The sequence below is a fragment of the Mustela lutreola genome, chromosome 16, assembly GCF_030435805.1.
Source record: "Mustela lutreola isolate mMusLut2 chromosome 16, mMusLut2.pri, whole genome shotgun sequence".
NCBI classification, from domain to species: domain Eukaryota; kingdom Metazoa; phylum Chordata; class Mammalia; order Carnivora; family Mustelidae; genus Mustela; species Mustela lutreola.
In genome coordinates, this window is record NC_081305.1 from 33,215,425 (window position 1) to 33,238,214 (window position 22,790).

Sequence of the window (22,790 nt, forward strand, 5' to 3'; positions counted from 1 at the left end):
CTGCAGTACTGGCATTACTGGGACCGTGGTTATTAGCATATGATTAGCATGAGGTCCGATGGCTTTGCGGGGTGGGTGGGGGGCCTCCTCTAGGGCTTTGCTGTGATTTCGTGATTTCTAGCTTGAGTGTGAACACAATGAGAGGCTGAGTCCTTCCATCTGGGGTGCCCAGCCACGTGGGAAGGCCATGGGCACGGGACACCCACACTGGGGCTCAGGGAGGAGCTGGGTGTGCAGAGAGGTGAGGAGAGGTAGGAAGGCCGCAGAGGCCAGGGCCTCAAGACTCCTTCTTCCCTTTGGCTGCCTCTGGCCCCGGGTTTTCCTCTGCATCGTTTCTCTTGGCCTTGCCCATGGCTCAGTGGAGGGCAGTATGCCGATTTGGTGGGGGGCCTGTGAGACAACCCTGTAAGCCACAGACCCCGAAAATGTCAGGGCTGTTGGCCTTGTGTTTCCAGCCTCGGGCCTCAGCAGATGAAGGCCTGGGGCCCTCTGGGCCCCTTGCCAGGGGTTAGCTGACCTAAGGGAAGGGGCTGGCTCAGCTGCCCAGCCCAGCTGTCTCGTAATCCCTGTGGACACCTCTGTGCCACAGACACCGGGCAGGATGGCACGTCCTTCTGTCCTTCCTGAGGCTCACAGTGTCCCGTTCTTGGCTGTCGCTGAGGGAATGCATGCAGGGCTGGCCTCTGACAGAGTGGACAAGCTCCCCCGTGAAGGTGGACAGCAAGTAGTCTGAACAGTCACCTGCCCTGGGCGGTTCCCTGCCGGGGACCACGCTCCGACCTGAGCGTTCTGCACGGGGATTGTCTCAGCCCCACCCCCTGAAGTAGGTCCTCTCATGCTCATTTACAGATCCGGAAACTGAGACTCCAGGAGCTTAAGTGGTGTGTCCGGGGGGTCACGAGTGAAAGACAGAGCCACCGCATTGCCAAATTGTCTCTGCCACCAAGGCGAACAGAAACCCTCCAAAGTTTAAATGAATTGCCATTTATATGAGCTAATAGATTTAAATGAGGCCTGCAGTGCTGAACTATAAAAAGCCTTCATGTCAGGGGACCCAGAAACTATTTTAGTAGTTGGGCCAAGCAGGTAGCACAAGTGGCAGGAACAGGGGAGGCAAAGGAGCCTGCTCGCGGGTGGGCCCAGGCAGAAGCGTGCTGGGGCCCGAGCTGCAGTGCCAAGCCTGAGCCCAGCGTTTGCTAGGCTGGAGCTCGGGGCCTGGAGCCTGCAAACCTTGCAACAAGCAAGGGGGTGAGTTCAGCTCAGGCGAGGCTTGGGCAGAGGACGGGATAAGTTTGGGCATGGAGTCAGGGGCCTCAGAAGACCACAAGCTTCCTGGTGTTGCCACTTGCCCCAGTGACGGCAGCCTCGCTGGGTGCTGTTGTAGGGAGCCTCGAGTCTGAGGACGTGTCTCTCCGATGGGGGACGTCCTGGCATTCCTCGGAGCTCTGGGAGAGGGCTGGGCTGGGCTGGGGGCAGCGGTGGGTCGGCCCTGTGCCCTGGAATCTAGACTCCCTTATTGACAACGTGAGGGGCCGCGGGAAGCGCTTCCCGAGCCGGGCCTGCAGCGGCAAAGCGGCCAGCCCTGCGTTGAGCGGGCGCATTTAAAGGATTAGCTCACGCTGTTTGCTTGTGTGTGCCTAATCATGCCGCTTCCAGCTAAATGATTACAATTGATTAAAAGCAGAGCTAGGTATTCTAACAAGCAACCTGGAGCCCTTCCAATGGGGTGAGCTGGACCCTGCCAGGCTGAATCCTGGTACCCAGCCAGGGGGAGGTGTCTGTGAGCCAGGGGTGTGGCCTGAGCTCCATGGGGACCCTTCCTTCTGAGCTCTTAAGAACATTTGGGTTGACCCTTCTTCTCATTCCATTTTCATCTAAGAATATTTACTGAGTAGCTATTATAGGTGGGCGCCATCGCCGGGGCCCCCAGGCTCGACTGTGAACAGGTCGACACAGTCCCTGTTCTCACCCAGCTGTCTTTTCTTTGCGAGATATGAGCGTAAGTCAGTAAATACATGAACTAGGTCATTTCAGACTGTAGAATTTTGAGGACAGTAAAACACTGTTTGGCGATGGAAAATGATGTGTGTGTGTGTGTGTGTGTGTCACGGCAAGGGTGAGGGGACGTTGAGGATGAAAAATTGGGTTGGGGAGTCAAGGAAGGCTGGCATTTCAACAGAGCCCTGAAGGTTGAGAAGGAGCCTGTGTGGGGAAGAACTAGGGGAACCTTCTGGGAGAGGGCATAGCCAATACAGAGACTCAGAGACATGAACGGATTTGGCGGGTCCAAGGTCCAGAGAAAAGGGCAGTGGGGCTGGCAGGGGGGTGAACACCGTCTTGCTTCATTGATTGGGTCGATTCGGCGAGGTGGGTGCTTCCTGGCTGCTCTGTTCTTGCTGATCCTCTGCTCCGAAGCCCTTCCTTTCTTCTCCGGCTTCAGGGCTCAGCTCAAGAGGTCCCTTCTTCGAGAAGCTCTCCCGGATTTTCCCTCCTTTGGTTTCTCTGGCCCTGGGCTTAACCCCTCGATCCCTTTGCCAGTGCAGATTGTAATAACCGTGTCTATACCTGACTTTCCACCCAAATATGCGTTTGGGGCCAGTGAAGCCCCCTTCTGCCATGCATCCGACCATCCCCACATGTTTTACCACATTTCTTGAGCTTCTAGAAAGGAGCAAAATAAGGGAAAGAACACAACCGGGAAGGGAGTTAAAGAGGGAGGGTTGCAGATTCGAGGGGCCCCGTTTTTAAGTTCCTCGTCCTTAGAAGATGGGTAACCGAGGAGCCAGTTTCCTTGCCTGCGCGCTCCTGCCGTCAGATCCAGCCAGATAATTATAACTGATAATAATTAAAAATTAAAAGTGCTCTAGGCACATACTTAGCATTTGACTCTTTGGCTGAGTTTTCTGTGAGTAGGAGCCTCTCCCTCCATTCCACTTCAAAGTCAGCCCTGTCCCTGCTACCCCACTGCTGCAGGGAGAGCTGGGACAGCCCGGGTTGGGCCGGGCCGGGCTGGGCCAGGGGAAGCGTCTGGTGACACCCGGCCGTGGTTCCAGGGACTGAGAACCTGTTGCTTCCTTGAAGTTGCCCCCAGTGTGTTCCATTCTTTTCCGTGTTGGACATCAGATCATTATTTCCATGCCATGATTTCCATCTTAGACATTTCCATCTTAAACAGAGATCCTTCTCTGGCCTCAGTTTCCTCGTCTGTAAAATGGGGTGAGACCCACTGCCTCCGCGGGGTGTGAGGGTGGAGAGCCTGTGTGTGAAAAGCACTTAGCAACTAAGCCTTCCTGTGGGTAGCCCATGGCCCATTCCAGGCTAGGATGGCTTTGTGGAAGGACACCAGCGCTTTTCACAGACCGGATTCTAGTCTGTGTGACGGACGACACGGCGTGGCGGTGCCCAGCCCACTCTGTGGACCGGCAGCAGTTCTGTGACCTTGAGCAAGTCATGGATGGTCGATGGGCCCTGGTAAATGGGGGGTCATGACAGCCCCTTCCTGAGGGTATCGGGGAGAAGAAAGGCAGTGATCCCCAAAGAGCCTCCAGCACCGGGTAGAGGTTCGGTCAGGCCTAGCCACTGTCATCGTCAATGTCACAACCGTGGTGCCCGTGGTTCACACATTGGTTCACTCACTCATTCAGTCCGCCGGGCGTGGATGTGTCCCAGGGAGCCCACGGGTGTTCACCGAGCACCGACTCTGTGCAGAGGTGTGCAGGTGCTGGGGACGCATGGAGGCCCAAATCCCTCAAATGTTGCGGGGAGAGGGACGGTAAGCCGGTAAGAACACACGGAACGAATGCTTATTGTATGTTTGTGACCTAACACAGTGTAATGTAGAGCATGTCCCCCAGCTGTGTCGTATACCACACATAGCCTGCCAGAACCCTGCATGACTGTGCCATGTCACAGGAGGCCTGGGGGAGGCAGACCTCCCCTCCTCCTTGCTGTGTCCCCAGACGCCATCTAGCTGGGTCTCTCCATCTGTGGGGCACGGCCTTCCCCGCTCACCCTAAAGTGTATCACCGATGTCGTCGTCTTGTACCTCTGTGACCACTGGGTGACTGAGTCGGCTGAAGGGCCATGTGTGGCTGTTTTGGGTCCGCATCTGGAGGAGACAGAGGGGTGGTCATACAGGGTCCCTCGTTGTCCTGAGCCCAGAGCCTGGGTCTGGGCCACTCACCCCAACACAGTAGAAACAAAGACAGCATTTCCTGAGTGCTTACTGGGAGGCTGACTGCCTCCTTCACATGTTGTAGTGTTTGGAGGCCTCATGTTGACCCCACAGGTGTGGCCTCCTGAGATCTCCATATCACAGCTGGGGAGGCTCCCTAGGGTCACACAGCTGTTAGAGGTGCAGAGGTATGAACAAGGCAGCCTGACACGAAGTCTGTGTTCCTTTTTTTTTTTTTTTAAGAGATTTTATTTATTTATTTGACAGAGATCTCAAGTAGGCAGAGAGGCAGGCAGAGAGAGAGGGAGAAGCAGGCTCCCCGCCAAGCAGAGAGCTTGATGTGGGATCCCAGGACCCTGAGATGATGACCTGAGCCTAAGGCAGAGGCTTAACCCATTGAGCCACCCAGGCGCCCCTAAGTCTGTGTTCTTAGCCCCGAGGGCTGAGGCAGTGGGACTCTCAATCCCTTAGGAGCCAAGGACAGGCCTCTGGGTGCTGGGGGCCGGGTGCTGGGGGCAAGCAGACCTTCCCTCCCAGGAGAGTGACACAGCTTCAGGGCATGGGACTGCCCCACTCTGGGCAGGCAGGGCGAGCAGTGGCTACTGTGGTCACCACAAGAGGAGCAAGGGAGGAACAGGCCCTGGAGGAGCCTCTGCCTGGATGTGCCCAGATGCCCTCACGAGGCCCAGGGCTCTGCCCGCTTGAGCAATGAAGTGTGTGGAGGCCCAGGTGGGGACTGGGCCCCCTCCCCCCACGGCCCAGCTCCGGGCAGAGATGGCACTTGGAATCAGCCTCGGGCTGCCTGTCTGCCCATCAGAGCCTGTCATTCATGCCCTGGGGCGGGGGGCCAACCGACTTAAGAGGGGCACCATGCCATTGCGACAGATGGGCACGGGGGAGCTGCCAGGAGCCTCCAGCCAGCGGCCATTGTGTGTGCCGGGAGCCCAGCCCCTTGCGGGCACTGTCCCAGCCCAGACCAAATGCCTTCAGTTTCTTGGAAACAATAATACTACATAATCAATGGGTGCCTGGTTGGCCCACGGCTCCCAGGGGCTGACACCGTGCAAAGCCCTGCTTCGGTACCCCCCCGCCGCCAACCCCCACCGACCTAGACAAAGAGGCAGCTGGACGGACAGGAAAGACACACACAGGCCTTGGGGACTGGAAAGGACAAATCTCAGAGTTGCTTCTTGCTGTCACTCTGACCTTGGGCATGTGACCTCCCTTCTGAGACCATTGTCTCCTGGCTGTTGAGCCAGTGCTGTCTCTCCCAGAGGCTCCCCGTGGGGGTGCCACATAGCGTTTGTGAAACATGAACCTAGTGCCCAGCCCATGGTGGGGGCATACAGTGGCCCTGGGGTAGAGTTGATGTGATGTGGTTGTCCCACTGTCAGAGGTGGGAGACTTGCTATCACGCCATGCCACACAGCTAGTAAGAGCGGACCTCACTCCAGCATGGGGAAAACGGTAACAGAAACAAACCTCCAGACACCATGGGGGGCCCTTAGCATCGATTATCCTGATTCATCCTCAGGATAATCCTGTGAAGCCCATGCCATCATTCTCCCCATTTTGCAGAGGGGGAGCCTGAGGCACAGCTGGGCAGTGGCAGAGGTGGGACTCGAACCTGGACAGCCTGGTTGGCTGTAGACCCCTAGTGCTGAACCATATTACTAATGGCGTGGGCAGGCTTTTTTCTGTCGGCGAGCCCATTCACGGGAAGCATGAGGCCTGCTTTGTCTCTCAATGCAGCCGTCTGCCTCCCCAACTTGTTGGGAGCGAGGCTGGCTGCTTCCCGCAACGCAAGGGTGCAGGGTCTGGCATGGCTGCAGGGCGGGGTGGGGTGGGGTGTGCGGGGTGGTGGTGCTTCTCCCCCGCCAGCTGAGAGACGAGACCCGGGCGCTCTTGGCGGAAGCCTGCGTTGCACTCTTTGGTCGAGCAGGAACAATTACTAATGACATTTAGAAAGAAATTAATGATGAGAAATGCAAGTTGGCATTTCAGGAGCACCAGTCAGCAGCCGTGCGTCCGCACTCACAGGAGAGGCGAGGGGTGGGGGCCAGGCACGGGGCGAGGGGAGAGGGAGGAGATGGCAGAAATTAATTTTGCTGTGTCAATAATGAACATGGCCCCACTCGCTCTGCTTCTGGAGTTCAGATAAAATCAAACACGGGGGGCTGGGGCTGGTCCAGCGTTGCAATGAGATTCCCTGTGTACTGGGATCTGGGCGGAGGCGGGTGACAGGTTTGGTTTGGTGACACCAGGAGACGGAGGGGTGGGCAGGGGACAGCCAGAGGGGAGGAAGCAGCCTGAGGACTGGGCCATTTGGGTGCAGATCCGAGCACCACCTCTCCCCAGTCGCAGGATGTATCAAGCTGCTTCTCTTTTCTTGACTTAGTTGCTTCGTCAGTAAAATGGGGACAAGGGGGAGATGTAAAGATGATGTAGGAAGAACCGTCGGCCCAGTATGAGCACGGATTAGGAGCTCAATATATTGGGCGTTTCCTCATTGCCCTGATACACGACTCCTCATTGTAACATCTTGTGAACGGGAACAGCTCACGTGAGTTACACTGTAACTGGTCATTTCTTTTGTTCCCCCATACATCAAATGTTGGAGCTTCTTATATTCTTTGGGTCTGGGATAAAATATGGCATCCATAGGAGGTATGGGAGAAGGTGAGGGTGAAATTGTTTGGGGCAGGGACTGGGGCTCCCAGGGGGGGCTGGAGGGGTGTGGTGACTCCTTTCCTCCCTGTCAGGTGCTCCAGAGTGATGGAGAAGGCCCCCTTGCCAGTCTCCTCTCACGTCGGGAGGGAGGAGAGACACACAAGGAAAAGTTATTATCATAGTAACAAGGAACATTTTTGCCACGTGGAGGGCGAAAATTGACAGTGTGTGACCGGGGATATTGGACTCTTTAAATGGTGATCTGTGTTTCAAAAATGGAGATTTCCTATAATTATAGGGGCTAACATATAGTGCTTATTTTTTAAAAAAAATTATTTATTTATTTATTTATTTATTTATTTATTTGACAGAGAGAGAGAGAGAGAGAGAGTGAGATCACAAGTAGGCAGAGAAGCAGGCAGAGAGAGGAGGAAGCAGGCTCCCCACTGAGCCGAGAGCCCGATGCGGGACTCGATCCCAGGACCCTAGGATCATGACCTGAGCCGAAGGCAGAGGGTTTAACCCACTGAGCCACCCATGGACTCCCCATATAGTGCTTTTTGAGCATCAGACAGTGTTCTTAGCACTTTTAAACATTCAAGACATTCATTCTCATAATGCCTGCATTATGAAAGTAAGGAAACTGAGGCACGGGGAGGCTAACTATATCCCTAGGCCACAGAGCTGGTCAGTGCTGGACCCAGGCACCCGGCCCCAGATTCCGTCCTCTTGACCACCACACTAACTGGCTGGACTTCTTGATTTTTTGGCAAATCAGACCTAGAAATCCCTGGACCATACTTCTGTGTGGCAGCCATCCGCTGCCCCCTTTAGACACAAGGATGTGCTTCCCAGTTCAGCACAACCCCAGCTGGTCTGCCCCGCCTGGTTCCTTACCCACCTGGGCTCTGAGTCTCAGGCCTCTCCTGCAACACGTCACAGTTTGCAAACACTATCGTGTTGGTGCCTCAACAACTTGGGACCACTTGAAGTGCCCTTTACTCTCACCATTTTTGCAGACCCGAAAGCTGAGGCTGGGAAAAGATGAGGACGCTTGCAGGGAGGAGAGGGCCCCCGGGGGGAAATGGGGATTCTTTTCCACCCACATGGTTTGTGTGTCTGAGCAGGGGAGGCAAGTGTGCCCCAACGGCTGGTCCCCCGCCCCCATCCTGAAGCCAGACCTGGATGCCCAGTCCAACCGCTGCATCCCTGACCCGGGGCACTGCCTTAGTCTCCCCCGTCCTTCCTTCTGAAGGTGCCCCATTGAAAGTGTGGGCTTTCGAGTTGACCGTGGTGGCGGAACCTCATGGTTGGTATTCATTAGGTCAATATCAAACGTCAGTATTGAACATGTTGTGAAAACTTCCACATGTGTTATCTAATTTGGGGGTCCTGACAAGACTCTGAGGTAGGCATTATTTACCCCACTTTTCAGGTGAGGAAACAGGAGCTTAGAGAAGTGAAGTGACTTATCCTAGGGTTACAGATAACAGTAAGTGACTAAAGTAGGATTTGGACTTCAAAGCCCATTGTCTTTCCACCAATCTATCTTCCTACCTACTTATACATTCACGCCCTCCTTTTTCCTCCTAGTCATCCATCTGCTACACATCTACTCATCTACCCATTCGTCTGTCCTTCCATCCATCCGTTGTCTACCCATCCATCCATTCAGCCGGCCAGACAGCTAGCTACACATCCATTAGTATCAAGTACCAAGAAAGTGCCAGAAAAGTGTCTTGTGACCCCTTCTTCATATACTCTCAATTCCATACTTACCTGCTACCCACGTTACACACACACACACACACACACACACCATACTTACCTGCTACCCACGTTTCACACACACACACACACACACACACACACACACACACCCTTCCAGGGAATGGAGAGGGATGGGACCAGACTGGGGATATAGATGATCTAGATGATTCTTGATTTGCCTCCCGGAAGCCAGCGAGCTCTGCCTGGTGGTGGGAGGGAAGGTATAGAGCAGACCCATGTGGTCCTGGTGGGGCAGGTGTGTGGGCAGTGAGGAGGCCCCCACAGTTTGGAAGCTGAGCGCGGACGGGAAGGGAAGATAAGACAGGGCAGGCTGGGCCCCCGTGTTCTTCTGCCCCCTCGGTGGGCCCAGCTCCTGAGGAGTGGGCAGCCCCTGCATTCTGTGTGCCAGGGATCGCATTTGCCCCTTAGCTTGGTGCCAGGCTGGACTTCTTCGAGCGGGCAAAGGTATACACCCACGTGTTTCCACAAGAACCGTCGCAATCATTAAATATAATCGGTCTCAGCTGCAGTTTTGATCGCTGGGGCATGCACACAATTCATCATAGCAAATTAGGTCCACCTTTAGAACTGCCGGCTCCATAGCCTAGGGGGTCTGTCAGTGAGGGGAGCTGGGCCATGTGGGCTCTGGAAAGCCATTTTTGGGGGTAGTGATGGGCCATGTTTTCTGAGGAGGCCCTCAGAATGCCTGCCAGAACAGCTCTTCATCCTGGCGGTTAATTTTCTAGAAATTTCGATGATGCAGGAAAGTTTCCCTTGTAGCAAAAATTTAGAGGAAAGTAGAAATGGATATGATCAAAGTCCTAAAATATCATTTATAAAACCTAAAAGCACTGGGTTAGTTTAGGGACCTGAACATATGTGTTCTGTATAATTAGTGACCGTGTGACCCAGATTTTCCAGGACAGCTTTGATTTTCAAGTAGTCTGTCGCAGCTATTGGCTATTTGTCCTGATTTTTGGCTTGTGAAATACGATGACTATATGTAGAGCTGGATTTTCTCATCCAATTTTAATGAATAAAAATTTCAAGTTGCAAAGGCCTGGAAAGATTTCAGTAACATTCAAGGGAACAATCGTCTCCCCCCGCTTTTTTTTCCCAACATGGCAAAATATTTAATGCCCTTAGGTGTGCCTCATGCTCACCTTCCCATCTCCCCAAGCATGGGGCAGCAGACTTTGAAAGCTGTCGGAGTTCCAGTCCTCTTGAGATGATTTCAGGGGAGGTCTCAGACCCCTGTGCTCAGAGGCAAGAGCTCCATTGTGCAGCCTCCCGACGCCCTCCGTCCTAATGGAGCCGGGCCCTGGAAGCTGTGCCATTGACTGCCACATGGGCTCAGTCACTGCAGGGGAAGCCTGGTACAGCACGGAGGCAGAAAAGGCAACCACTGCCAGCCAGCTTGGCAGGCAATGTGTCCCCTGGATGCTGCCATAGCTTCCAGCCCCCTCCGTCCAGCAGAGGCTGCCGTCTCACTACTACGGTCTGTGCAACTTCTGATTTCCAAGCTTCCAGCCAGAGCTGCGGGGGAAACACAGGATCAGCCCTGGGTACCTTGGCTGTCTCTTTAGAGTGTGACTTTTCTCCTGCCCACCTGCCCACCTGCCCACCAAGCCTGTAGGATCCCAATCAGCTTTGGTTTTTTTAATTGTGGTAAAATACACAGAAGGAAAAATTTGCGATCGAAAGCATTTTGAGCAAACACAACAGTGGCTCTAAGTCCATTTGCAACCTTAGGCAGCCATCCCCACCCTCCAGGAAAGTGTTGTGCAGAACTGCGACTCTGTCCCCACTGAACACTTAACTCCCCCTTCCCCTCAGCTCCTGGAAACCACCAGTCTACTTTCTGTCTCTCCGGATTTGACTACTCTAGGAACCTCACAGAAGTGGAATTATACAGTATTAGTCCTTCTGTGACTGGCTCGGTGCACTTAGCATAATGTCTTCAAAGGATCTCCCGGCTTTTAAGAAAAAAGCGTAACCTGCCCTGGGCAGGGCGGGGCAAGGGACGCGGAGGAGGGGGCAGCTCTGTTTCTTCTTCTCTCCCTGACCCTGTCAGGGGAGGCTTTGCTTCGCCACCGTTGCTTGCTGGCTGTTATCTCAGAAATGCTCGCGGAGTTTGCAGGCGCGGGCTCTGAACCGACGTGGGGGCATCGGCAGAGAACTGAGAGATGGGGTCTCTGCCTGCCGCGCACAGCCTGCCTGGCGAGGGCATTACCACGGCCGGGAGACATAGCCGGGACCTTGCAGGTGAAGGAAAGTGCTAGAAAGACAGCTGTGCAGACGGGGAGCTGTGCCGTGATGGGGGGCCCCTTGTTGAGTAAGCGGGAAGGCCTTTCTGAGGGGTGGAGATCAGATGGGGAGGGGTCTGGGAAATTTGAGGAGGGCATGCCGGGCCGCAAGAATGGCCACGAGAGCTGAGGAAGTATCTGGAGCATCTGGGGAGCTGGAAGAAGGAGGTCTGGGGAACTCTGGCGGGGCTGTGGCCTTGGTCCAGGGTTCTGGGTGTGGTGGGGACCCTCTAGAGGATGGAACAGAACTCTCCCCCTTCCCTGCCCCTTGAGGAGAGAACTGGGCTTTGCCTCTCAGGGGAATTTAGTTTCTCAGCTCCCACAACCAGGGAGAGGGAGCCCAGGAGGGAACCCGTGTCATGGGCAGGTGGGGGTTTCTAGAGGGGTCCTGGTGATGGTGTGGGTGCGGACAGGCCCGCTGCACACCGAGGAGAGACAGAACGCCAAAAATAACAACCAGCCCTGAGCCACTTTGTAGCACGTTGTCAGTATAAGGTCTGTGTGTGTGTATGTCTGTGAGTATGTGTGTGTGTGTGTACAGGTATGCATCTGGGCTTGTGGGGTATCCGTTAGTGTGTATGAACATGTGATTATGGGGTATCCGTGAGCGAGGGAGTCTGTACCTGGGATATCCATGAGTGTGTGCCTGTGTATGCATTGTATACGTGTGTGGGATTGTGAGTTATCCGTGAGTGTGTGCATGTGTGTACGTGTGGTTGTGGGGTATCTGTGAGTGCGTGAGTGTGTGTGACTGTGTGTGTATGTGCAAGTGTGGGAAGGAAGAGGGGCTTCTGTCTATCGTGTGGCATCCACAAGCTCTGCAAGGGGCAGTCCCCCCACAATGCCTGAGATATGGTCTGTGGGTGATGGGTGGGAGGTGTCCTCAGTTCTTTTCGAGAAAGGAAGGCAGTAGGGGATAATGCTCTAGACCCTTCAGTGGGTGGGGAGGCCCTTGGCCTGGCCTCCCGGCGTGCCTGAGGGAGGGCTCCCTGGCCCCTCTCTGAACTCGCCATTTTGCAGGCTCCTGGGAGGCTCTGGGGAGGGAGAGTTCCCTGAGTGGCTCACCCAGGGGGCATTCGTCTTCGTGCGGGGACCCACCCAGGACATGCCAGCCAGGGTGGCCTCAACTTCTTCATCCACGCTCCTTCCTCTTCTTTGGAATGTAACCGTGCAAGACCCCCAGCCCTATCCTTGGGGTGAGGACCCCACACCATGGTCCGTGTGATGTCACTGCCCCTACCTCCTCGCCTGCGCTGGGTGTCAGCCTGGTCGCTGTGCTGGAAGGTGTTTGGGGCATCTTGCGGGCTTCACAAAATACGAGAGGCCTTAAGCTGGCGGCCTGTGGGCAGACTCAACCTGCAAACATCAAGACATTATATATTTTTGTTTTAAAGACGGAGGGGGTGGGGCAGAGGGAGAGGGAGAGAGAGAATCTCAAGCTGACTCCATGCTCAGTGCAGAGCCTGACTCAGGTCTCGAACCCATGACCCTGAGACCATGATCTGGGCCAAAATCAAGAGTTGGACATTTCACCAACTGAGCCACCCGGGAGATATATAGATAGATAGATATAAAATATATATATTTATATATAATATTTATAATTTATAAATTGTATATTTATAAATATAAAGTATTTATAACTAATATATATATTTATAAAATATAAAAAATAAATTAAAATATATATTTTAATCTAGTTTTCTAGAGTGGATATGAGGACGCCTGCCCCTTTCTGACAAGGCTTGGGTTCGTGGGATGACAGAGTCCCCACCTTGCCTTACTACCTTGCCACCAGCCTAGGCCACACTGGCTTTCAGGGCAAACTGACGGCGCAGCCCCCTGAGTGGGAGTCCTCTGTCAGGACTGGCCGCGCACTGTCGAAGGAGCCCTGTCCACTTTAGCCAGGTCTCCTGGATGCCACCTGCTCTTTTTCCATACAGCTGCCTTTGCTGTGAGCTTAGTGTCTCCACGGATGGGATGCCTCAGTCTTCCCAGACTGTTCTGTGTGTGGTCTTTGATTCACAGGTGCGCTGTGAGGTGGGGGAAAGACCCCTCTCTGGCCCAGGGGCCATTTCAGTGGCGTCTCAGGATACCAGGTTGATCTCTCCTCAGGCTCCGAGGTGGTGCGTGCCCTGGAGTCCTGCCCCGTTGCCCCAGGCTGCAATCATATCTCTAAGGGGTCTGACTCGGGCTCTTTGAGGCCATCCTGAAATTCGTATTTGAGATGAACTATATCTCAGGGGTCTGGTTCTGAGCAGGCGCTTGGCTGTTGTGGTTGGAATGGACCTTCCAGTGACACAGGGGTCTCCACTGGGAAGGAACCAAGGACCAGAGACTGGGGCTTACGGTCACCTCGCACACCATGGCCAGAATCCTTGAGTCCCGAGTGTGCTAGGCACGCAGACCTAGAGGGGTCCGGCCACTGGGGAACCCCACCTCCCTTTGGAGAAATGGCAAAGGTGGCAGCAAATTAATGTAGGACTCGGTGATGGTCAGGGTGCCTCTGTTGCCCACTTGGGGCAAATCTCTCAGCAGCCCTGGTGTGACACAGCCACAAAATTCCCGCTCTCTTTCATGCGGCCACTACCTGAAGTCGCCCGTTTGCTGGCCTGTGATGCTGTCCACCCAGAAAGCAACCAGATGTTTTTGTATTCTGAAGTGTGCCCCCACCCCGGGGGTCCACTGTCCCTCCAGACAGGTATTATTCGTTTCCTTTTCTTGTTGGGTGACTCCGAATAGGAGCCTGTTTACGGCCTGGGCTCCCAATGGAAGGCTGCAGGTTCCCTCCTTATTATCTATTCTCAGGTGGCTTTTATTTCGAAAGCACAGCCGTACAAAACCGGCCCCTTTGGGAATTCTTTGGGCTTTTTTTTTTTTTTTCCCCAGGACAACTTTTCTCTCAATTTTCCCTCAAAGAAAGATGTTTTTGCACTCATGGAACAGGTCGTTTGGCCAGGCCACCTGCTGGGGTCTTTTGTGTTCTGGGTGCCTCAGGGCACTGGTGAGAGAGGTGTTGGAGAGGGGCCCCAGAAACCCAGTGGTCATCCCCTCTGGGGACACCTCTGTCAGAGGCAGTCTGGGTCCTCCAGCTCTTCCTCATGTGCCCCCAGGGGACTCCGAGGGCCCTGAGTCTGCTCCTGCTCTCGGTTCTGCAAGAAAGCAGCGAATCCCCCCAAAGCCAAGGCTGGAAGTTGGAATCTCCCTGCAGGCCAGGAGATCCGGATGAACGGAGTCTCTCACCCGAGAGACAGACTTCCCCAGCTAAGCGGGTGCAACGCTCACTTCCCGCTGCTCGAGAGTGGCAGACGACAGCCTGTCTCTCTGTCTGGGAGACAGGACTGGGGAAGCCTTGCACACATCCTGGAGCATGGAAGGAGTTGCTTTTGACTCCGAGAACATTCCAGAGCTGTGTCCCGGGCCAGTGGGTACTAGCATCACCCAGGACCCCGATGCCAAGGAGAGGTGTCACTCCACACAGCCCAGCTTTCCGTGCTGTCTGTGTCCATGCTGGCTTGCTGGGGGAGGGGGGGTCCCGTGGCGGGGGGGACACAGGGTGCATACACGTCATCGCCTCGGCCCCCAGGGGAGCGGCTGCATCACTGGGTAGGCATTTAGAGGAAACCTTGGCCATCACTCACTCCTAATTTTAATGACGTGCATTAGCTAAATTGTGTTCTGAGTATTCATTCAGTGCTGTTTATGGCGTGCTCTCGAGTGCGCTTACCGTTTGTCAGAAGTGCAAACTAGCGAACATACGAGCCTTTAAGACAGGCCATCTGTTCGTCTTAGACCTTTGGACGATTGTCAAACGCTTCTAAAAATAAGTGCTCACTAGCAGAGAGGGGCTGCCCAGGTGATACACAGCCGAGAGGGAAGCAGGGCTGCCTTCATCTGTACCCTCCCCAAAGGGAAATGTATAACTTGAGTGTTGTGGGGCAAAAGGGGGGCGGAATGCAGGAAAGGAGCCGAGGGAGGTGGGGAGCATGAAGGCCCTGCTGGTACAACTTCTCGGCTGGAGGTGCGAGCATCTCCCCGTTCCTTGCCTTTCATGTAACTCCACAGCTCAAATACCTTCGATGGCTCCCCATGGCCCAGAGTTAAGGGCGAGCTGCCGCGTCTCGCATCACGGAGTCTCATCAATAAGGCCCCCACCTTCCTTTCCAGGCTTGTCTCCATGGCACATACCCTGTGCTTCTGCCAAGCTGAATTATTCATTGTTCCCCCAGCATATGCTGTGCTCTCCGCATTTCACAAGCAGAACGGTGCCGTGGGTTCAGAGTTTGCTCTACACACGGGCTGCACGGGTGCGGGCCCGGCGCAGCCGTCAGCAGCTGCAGGACCCCAACACTCTGCACTGGCCTGCCTCACTTTTCTCATCTGTAAAATGGGGATAACCGTCATACTTCACTCCTGGAGTGGTTGTGGGGTTTTGGTGAGTTGGTGTAATTAGGGGTTGAGAATAGTGCCTGGCGCACAGTGATCACAGGAGGAGTGGTAGCTCTGATCATTTTCAGTGTCATTGACACCTCCGTGCCATTCGCTGGGGCGGAGGGGGACGGTGGTTATCCTCCTTGGAGAACTTTCTCTGTGCTCATGTGTACGCACATGTTCGTACACACACACACTCTCTCTTTCTCTCTCTCTCTCTGTCTCTCCAGGGTACACCCTAACCAAGCCATCCTCCATGGGCAGCTAGAAGGCCAACTTCTTCCTTAAACACCTGCCTGTCAAAAGTCCTCTCTCCAAAGTCCCTTTTTATAAAATGTCACCCCCTCCTACAGCCAGGAGCTTGTAAATGGCCAGGATGGGCCTTATTCTCTTCCTGATGCCCACTGCGTTACACGAGGCCAGGCTCCGTGTCTGTTAAATGGTCAAACAACAGAACTGCGCTTAGCTGGGATGTGGCTGCATTTAGCCTGAGTGTCTACCTTTTCCCCTAGAAGCAGAGGGAACATCTTCCTGTGGTTAAGGCGGGTTCTTGGACTTGGTCCCTGCTCCTGGAGACAGCTCTTTGTAAAGCCAGCCTCGCGAGAGCCGCCAGGGCTGCAGCCCACCCGGGAGTGGCCTGGTGGTGGGCGGTGGGGAGAAAGGGCATTGGCCGCAGCCTCCTTCCCTACCTTGAACCAGAGGGAGGTGATGTGGGGTCAAGGTGAAGCCAGGTGGGTTCTTCAGGGGAAGACGAGTGGAACGTTCTGGGCGGTGGGGGGCTAAATGTTCCTGCATCCTTAACTGGCCAGGGATGCAAGGGCCAAGCCCTGGGACCAGCCCTTCTCTGGTGCCCTTTGAGAGTGAGGGTCTCCCCTTCGAACTGTGAGCTCCTCTAGAGAGAGGGCTGGAGCCGCGAACTTTGCATGTCAGTGCCCAGGCGGGGCCTGCATCTGGTGACTCGTTGAACAGGCTAGGAAAGAAGAGGTGCATGTGTGGGTGAACACATGGGTGAGTGCGGACCTCTCTTCCCCACGGAGTCTCCACATGCCTCCCCTCCTCACGGGATACCCGACTCTGTCCCCTGGGGGCAGGGAGAGCCGTGCCTTGTGGGTACTGAGGCTGTGGCCTGGGCTTGTGGGGAGCGATAACATCGGGAGCACTCCCAAGATCTCACCAGCCCTTGGAGGAGTAGCTGGCAAAAGGCACAGTGCTCAGAGCATCAGACCTCCGTGCGGCTCCCATTGCAAGCCCAGAACCATGTGTGGTGCCAAGGGGGTCCCAGACCCAAGGAGGGGACCTCACAGAGCTCCCCGTCTGCTCAGGAAGACTCTTGGGGATGCCATTTATGGAACACTTTCTCTTGGCCAGGCCGGGAGAAGTCCATGCACACTGTTTCCTGAGCCCTCGGGGCCTCTGAGGAAGAGGGCTATGTTATTACCACCCCTCCCCTCAGCCCGCAGAGGGGAAGGCACTTGCTCAAGGCCCCGTGGCCGTTCAGTGGCAGAGTCGGGATTCACAACCAGGACTCCACTCGTCCCAGCCCGCTGAGGCTTTCTGCCTCCCTGTGATCACCCCAGGCAGTGGTGACCAGACTCAGGGCCAGGGGCCGTGCTAGGGACTTTACAGGCATTTTGTCCTCAAAGGAGCTGGAGCTCAGGAGGGGCAGCTAAGTGTGCTATCCATGAGGGGCGTGCAGTGCAGGCAGCCCCCTCTCCAATCTGGGTCTGTGCCTCTTGGCGTATGCAGAGAAGCCTCCTGTTGCTTCACAGGCCATATCTGCCAGGCCGACAGGTGCCAGTACCTCTGGTCTCCTCTCCTTGACACTGTGGTGGGTGGTGTCAAAGGGAGAGCGAGCAGGGTCCCGGATCAAGGGACGGAACACAGAGCCAGGACCTTGAGAAGAAAGCCCTGTAGGGGATGTGGGAGGGGCGCCCTGGTGGGCATGTGGGCACGTGATGGGTCGAGGCACAGACTGGGTTGAGCAGAGATGGTCCTGGTTTGGGTGAAGAGTGGGACCAGGCCAGAACCTCTGCAGGCCCGTTCAAGTGTGCGTCTGTGATTCGGGAAGGAAGGTCCAGTGCCAAGCTCCCTGCTCCTTGCGTGTTTCCTCTGTGCCCAGCGCACCCCTGGCTTGGGCTCTAGATCGGGGTCACGTTGCTGCTGCGTGCCCAGCGACAAACATGGTGGCTGTCACCCAGCAGGGATGCAGTGAAGGTTTGTTGAATGAATGAACGGTCACATGAATGAATGCAGACCTGCCGCACAGGGCTCCTTGGCTTGGGCGCTCTGCTGACAACTTGCACAGAGAGAGGTCTCCACAGGACCCCTGACCCCCCCACGCCCCCTGCCCATCACTAACTTGTGTCCCAGGGGTAGGTGGCCCAGCAAGCCAGGACTAGGGCCCGGAAACAGGTCCTAGTGGAAACCTCTGTCCACAAGAGCTGTGTGCACTCTGTTGAGTGGGTGCAGCTCAGCCACAAACCAGTACCCATTCCGCTTTGTGCCCCCCCCGTTTTATTTTTCTCACCTGCTTCTCGGTCCACACCTGCGTCTCCCTGGCAGGCAGAGAGGCCCTTGCGGATGCCAGACCTCCTCTCTGGGCGCCTTCCAGTCCTTCCTGGCTCCCACCCCCACCCCACCCCCGGCCTTTATGGTGCTGGGAAGTGTTTATCTGCAGGGTTGGTAGTATCTTTAAAAAACGATTTTCTTCCTTCTCCGAAGGGGCTAAATATAGCACAGGCACAAATAGAGAACTAGACATTAAGCCAAATGCCCTTGTGAGAGCCGTGCGGGTGGACAGGGCTCTTGAAGACGGCTCGACAAAGCCCCCCACCCCTCCAGCCGCAGCTCGGAGCTGCGGGTCTCCGGCTTTCTTCAACTGTGCCGATCAGCGGTGGCTCTGCCAGGAGCCGCTCGGCACACAGGTGCGTGGGGTGATGGGTGAATCCTGGTGATGGGTCCCTGCCACCCACTCTGTCCTTCCAGCGCCTGTGGAGGAGCTGAGGCCGGCCCCCACCGAACACCTGGCCTCCTCAGCGCCCCCTGCCACACGCACGCTTACTGGGTGGCACAGACCCTTCTCTCTCGCTGAGCTGCCATCTGCACCACTAATCCTGCACACACGTTTGGGTGTCCGTGTGTCTTGAGTTCCCCCTGCCGCCCCCTCCCTTCGGGCCCCTTGAGGGGGCGGGCCCGGCCGGAGTCCTCCCCTACCCCTCACTGTGCCCGGCCCAGAGCAGGGCATCCAGCAGGTAGTTAATAACGCAGTGCTGAATGCATCCTGGTGCCCGGGCCCCTTGGGGCATCAAGTTTCGACATTCCCATCTGCTGTGACATCCTGGGCTTTTGTTCTTGTAGAACTTCAGGGAAGGAAGTTTTTAGCCTTCTGTCTCAGAGCTCTCTTTGGGGAGGTTCTTTCTTGAGTCTAACTGAAGAGCTACCTGCTGCTCCGTGAGAGGAAAGGCCCGCTGTGGTTTCCACCAGAGAAGTGGCGTTTATTCTCTTATTTTCCTGACCAGTGGTCCTAAGCATAGGTTCCCGCCTCTTGGGTTTCTGTGCCAGCAGCCCGTGGAAGAGGCGGTGTGAACCGCGTGTTATACTGACTCTGTTCTTGGTGTCCTGGCAAGAGGCTGTTTCATTATCCAGAGATCCCTGGACCCCACCCCCTGCCTTTACCCACATTGGCGGCGGGTGGTCCTTGAGGGGTTTTTGGAGATTAAATGTCATCTCTGGCCTTCTGCTGCTTGGGGAATGGTCCACACTCAGGGGCACCCAGAGCTTCTGCCGGCCGGGTCAAACCCCCTCCCAGTCTGCCATGTGACCCCTGCTGAGATCATCCCATGGGGGCCTGTCTTTGCCCGGCTCATCGGAGCCTCCATACCTTTGTGCTGGGCCTTTCACTCAGAACGCCCCCTCCCCTTGCCCCACAGCCTACCCGTACATAGAGTCGTTTGTTTACCCTTCCACTGATGCACTAAAAAATATTTACCAGGTGTCTCTGTTGTGCCAGGAACCATCATTTGAGGACAGAAAAAGAACTGTACATGTTTATCCTCCTAACCTCCCTCCTCCCCATTCCCCCCTGCATAAAGACAGACCTGACCACACTCCGAGAGCACCGGCCACGTGGCACTGTTAATTGACCGGCTGTTGGCAGGGTGGCAGAGGGAGACCCCCCAGTCATTCCCAGGCAGCTGTGCCTGCCATGTCACCGCAGGGCGTCGTGGGCCTAGCCCGGGGCCAAGCGCTGTGGGGCTGAGAAAGGAGGTGATGTCCCCCTGTCTGCATTGCAGCAGAGGACGCTCATCTTGCACTTGGGAGGCACGTAGATGTGTGGGAGGGGGGTCGGACATGCCTCGAGGGGCTGCAGGGAGGGATGGCAAGGGACGGGGAGGCCCCTTGGACTTCAGGCGTGGCTCAGTTGGGAGGGAGGTGAGAGGAGGTGAGAACTGACTCACCAAAGGCTTGGAAGCTAGGTGGATGCTTGGCTGCAGGGTGGGTCTGGCTCCCCACAGGCTTGGCTGCCTGTGCGGGGAGAGGTGCCTCGGCTGGAGGGTGGGTGTTCCCATGGAAACCGCCGCATCCCATCTGTGGCCTCAGACAACCTGCCTTGTGCCTCTGGGTCCATGGCACCCCCACCGAGGTGCCAGGCCATGCTGGTAGAGTTTGTCCTCTTGCCCGCTGTGGAGTGTGGATGATCTGTGGACTGGGATGCCCATGAGTTGCAGGGTGCTGGGAAGCCTGCCTTCTCGCCCGAGGCCCTGGCTTTCTTGGATTCCAGTTGCCCGGTTCCACCCCAGCGGGTTCCCAGCTGGATGACCTTGAATCAGAATCCAGCCTCCCTGAGCCTCATTTCTTCATCTTCCTGTGGCCTACCTTGTAAGGCTATTGTGGGGATTGAAAGAGATGTCCCTCTAACAGCACACAGCGCATGTGCTGGCCAAGCCCCAGCTGTGGGGGCTTGTACCCAGGAGCCCAAGGAAAGGGGACAGCGGTGGTTGGCTGTCTGTGCTGCGGGCATCAGCAGGCATCTGCTATGTGGGGACAGGGTGATGAGCTTGCCGCAGGGGGTGGTGACATCACCACGGAGGCGGCAGCAGTGCCCACAGTGGGAAGAGGCTGCTATCGGGGCCCTGGGCCACGGAGTGGGGGTGGCTCCAGTCTCCCCCCCCCCCGTCCCCCTCCCCGCACGCGCAAAGCCACAGGCATCGGGCATCGGGCATCCTCTGAGAGCCCAGGAGAGAGACACGGCACCACGTCTGACCTCTGGTGGTCATGGGCAGAGCTGCAGGCAGGCGGCTCCCGGTCCCCGAGGAGTCACTGCCCCAGCTGGGGCGCCCAGAGTGTTGGGGGGACAGCCAGAGCACCCCGGGGACTTCACTCCTCATAACTGGAGGTTCTGTGCTGCTTTCAAGCAGGGCTCCTCTACCTTGGATGGATTTTGCTTCCTTTCCAGATGGTATAAGGCTGAATGTTACCTGAGGCTTTGATGAGATGGGTCCAGATTTAGAACAGGGACCACTGAAAAGAAACAGAGTCACTCTTGGAGGCCAAATCCCACCTCCAGCCCCAGGCCACTGGCTCATCTAAAAACAGATCAGCCCTGCTGGCCTGCTCGGGCTGGCACGAGGGAAGAGATGCCGTGGGCTGTGGTGAGATGGAAGTGCTTGGCCAGGGGGAGTCCCACCTGGACCCTGGCTTCCCCGGGTGGATTCAGGAGGAACCACACGGTCCTCTGGCCGAAGCACAGTCATGTGACTGGACTGGCAGGCCTCCTCCTTCAGTGCCCTCCCCGCTGGGTGACCCGTCCTCGGCCGCAGGCCCCCGCTGCCGCCCACTGCCTCCGCACGTCTGTGCCGCTCGGGTGTTTCTTGGCCGGAGAGCTGCGTAGCACATCTGCTGTCTCCTCCATGAGGCTCAGAGCAGCTCCCGGGAAGGACCGAGGAGGGGGTCTGGGGAGAGCCTGCAGGCGATCAGATATAATTTCCTCCTAATCATCAGAGCGAAAGGCGGACGGGAGAGGTGAGCAAGGATGTTTTTAATTCCTGCCACCCTCCCCTCCCCTCGCCCACTTCCTGGCATGTCCCTTTTGCCTTCCCAATAGCCAGTCCCCATGATAAGACCTGAACAGTCTTCAGAAACACAATTTCTAGAGAGCCCAGGTTGGCAGCAACAGGAACCCATCCCCGAACCCCAGATCAACGTGGCGTCTTGGCAGCTCTGTCCCCTGAGCACTTTTTCCTGGTTGCATTTTGTGTTGTAATAATCGAGATGCTTTTCTGTGGCTCCCGGCGTAAATGCACTGAGTGGGAGGGGACGGGCCTGCTCTCCATTCTTCTGCCCTCATGCGTGTCTCCTTTCTTCGCCTTTGCAGAACCACACGATGAGCCAGCACGCACAGTGAGGGACCGCTCGACAGGACACCTCTCCGCAGAAGGCTTGCCGGAGACGCCGTGGGGAGGGCCATTTGAACATTACATCCAATCAAAGTGTCATTTGCAACCCAGATGTAAAACTCTAATGATTTGGCCATGAGGCGCTGCTATTATAAGCAGCTGGAAATGAATATTAATGGGAGAGATTAAAAGTATTCCATGCTCAGTATTTTTTATTGTCCTGCTACAGCTAGTGTGCTTTTAGAGTTTCCGCCGAAGACTACATTTCTAGAGTTAGAGAAACCCGCTTTTTGAGGCTATTGTCCTTTGTTCCTTCATGTATTATATTGATAGTTTTTAAAAAAGGATTAGTGTGATTTTTTTTTCCTTTGCTTCTTTTTTTTTTTCTTTCTTGTTTTTCTCCCCCCCCCCCTTTGGTTAACTACTTTTTAATTGCAATTCTAGGTAATTGTGCATCGTGATGTGATTGCTTGGCTATTGTCTGAATATTTCCTTTTAATTTTTTAATTAAAGACTAATGCTTTGATTGGATTTGCCAGTTCACCGGACAGTGATTAAAACTATGTAATGAATATAATCGGTTTCAGTGCAACTGGATGGTCTGCTTTTAAATGTGACTTAATCTGACTGCAGTTACTAGTACAGTTCAATAAAGGGAATCCATGCGATTAGGATCGGCTGCCTGGTTCTCTCCTCCCCAGCCCGGGGCTCCGTGGGGGGCTGTCGTCACTCATAGGGTGGGGACCTACACAGGACAGACCCAGCCTCCCTTGGGAAAGAGGACACATAGTAGCCTAATACACCCAGATCAGGTGGGCGGTGGCCACAGAAGTCCAAACAGAAGGAACCTTTAATGATGAAATGCTCTGATCATTTCATTTGTGGATGGGGGACCCTGAAGCTCCAGGGTAAGCGGGCTTATCCATGATGATTCCTTGTTTCTCCCCTTGGGGATGGCTTTCCCACGTTCTGGATGCAGATGGTTGAGTGGTTAACCCTTACCTGGCCAGGACGTCTGGTAGGAGTTGGATTCTAGTTGTGGCT

At 55.4% G+C, this 22,790-nt stretch overlaps 1 protein-coding gene across 1 annotated transcript in view; it reads left to right on the top strand.

Annotated features, from left to right (window-relative positions):
* ZNF423 (zinc finger protein 423) overlaps positions 1–22,420 on the top strand; it is a 331,871-nt gene extending 309,451 nt beyond the window's left edge. Inside the window, exon 8 of the mRNA XM_059151593.1 lies at positions 21,725–22,420. Coding sequence (XP_059007576.1) covers positions 21,725–21,754 — 30 coding nt within the window. The 3' untranslated portion in view covers positions 21,755–22,420. The remainder of the gene's footprint in view (positions 1–21,724) is intronic.
* Positions 22,421–22,790: the final 370 nt, after the last annotated feature.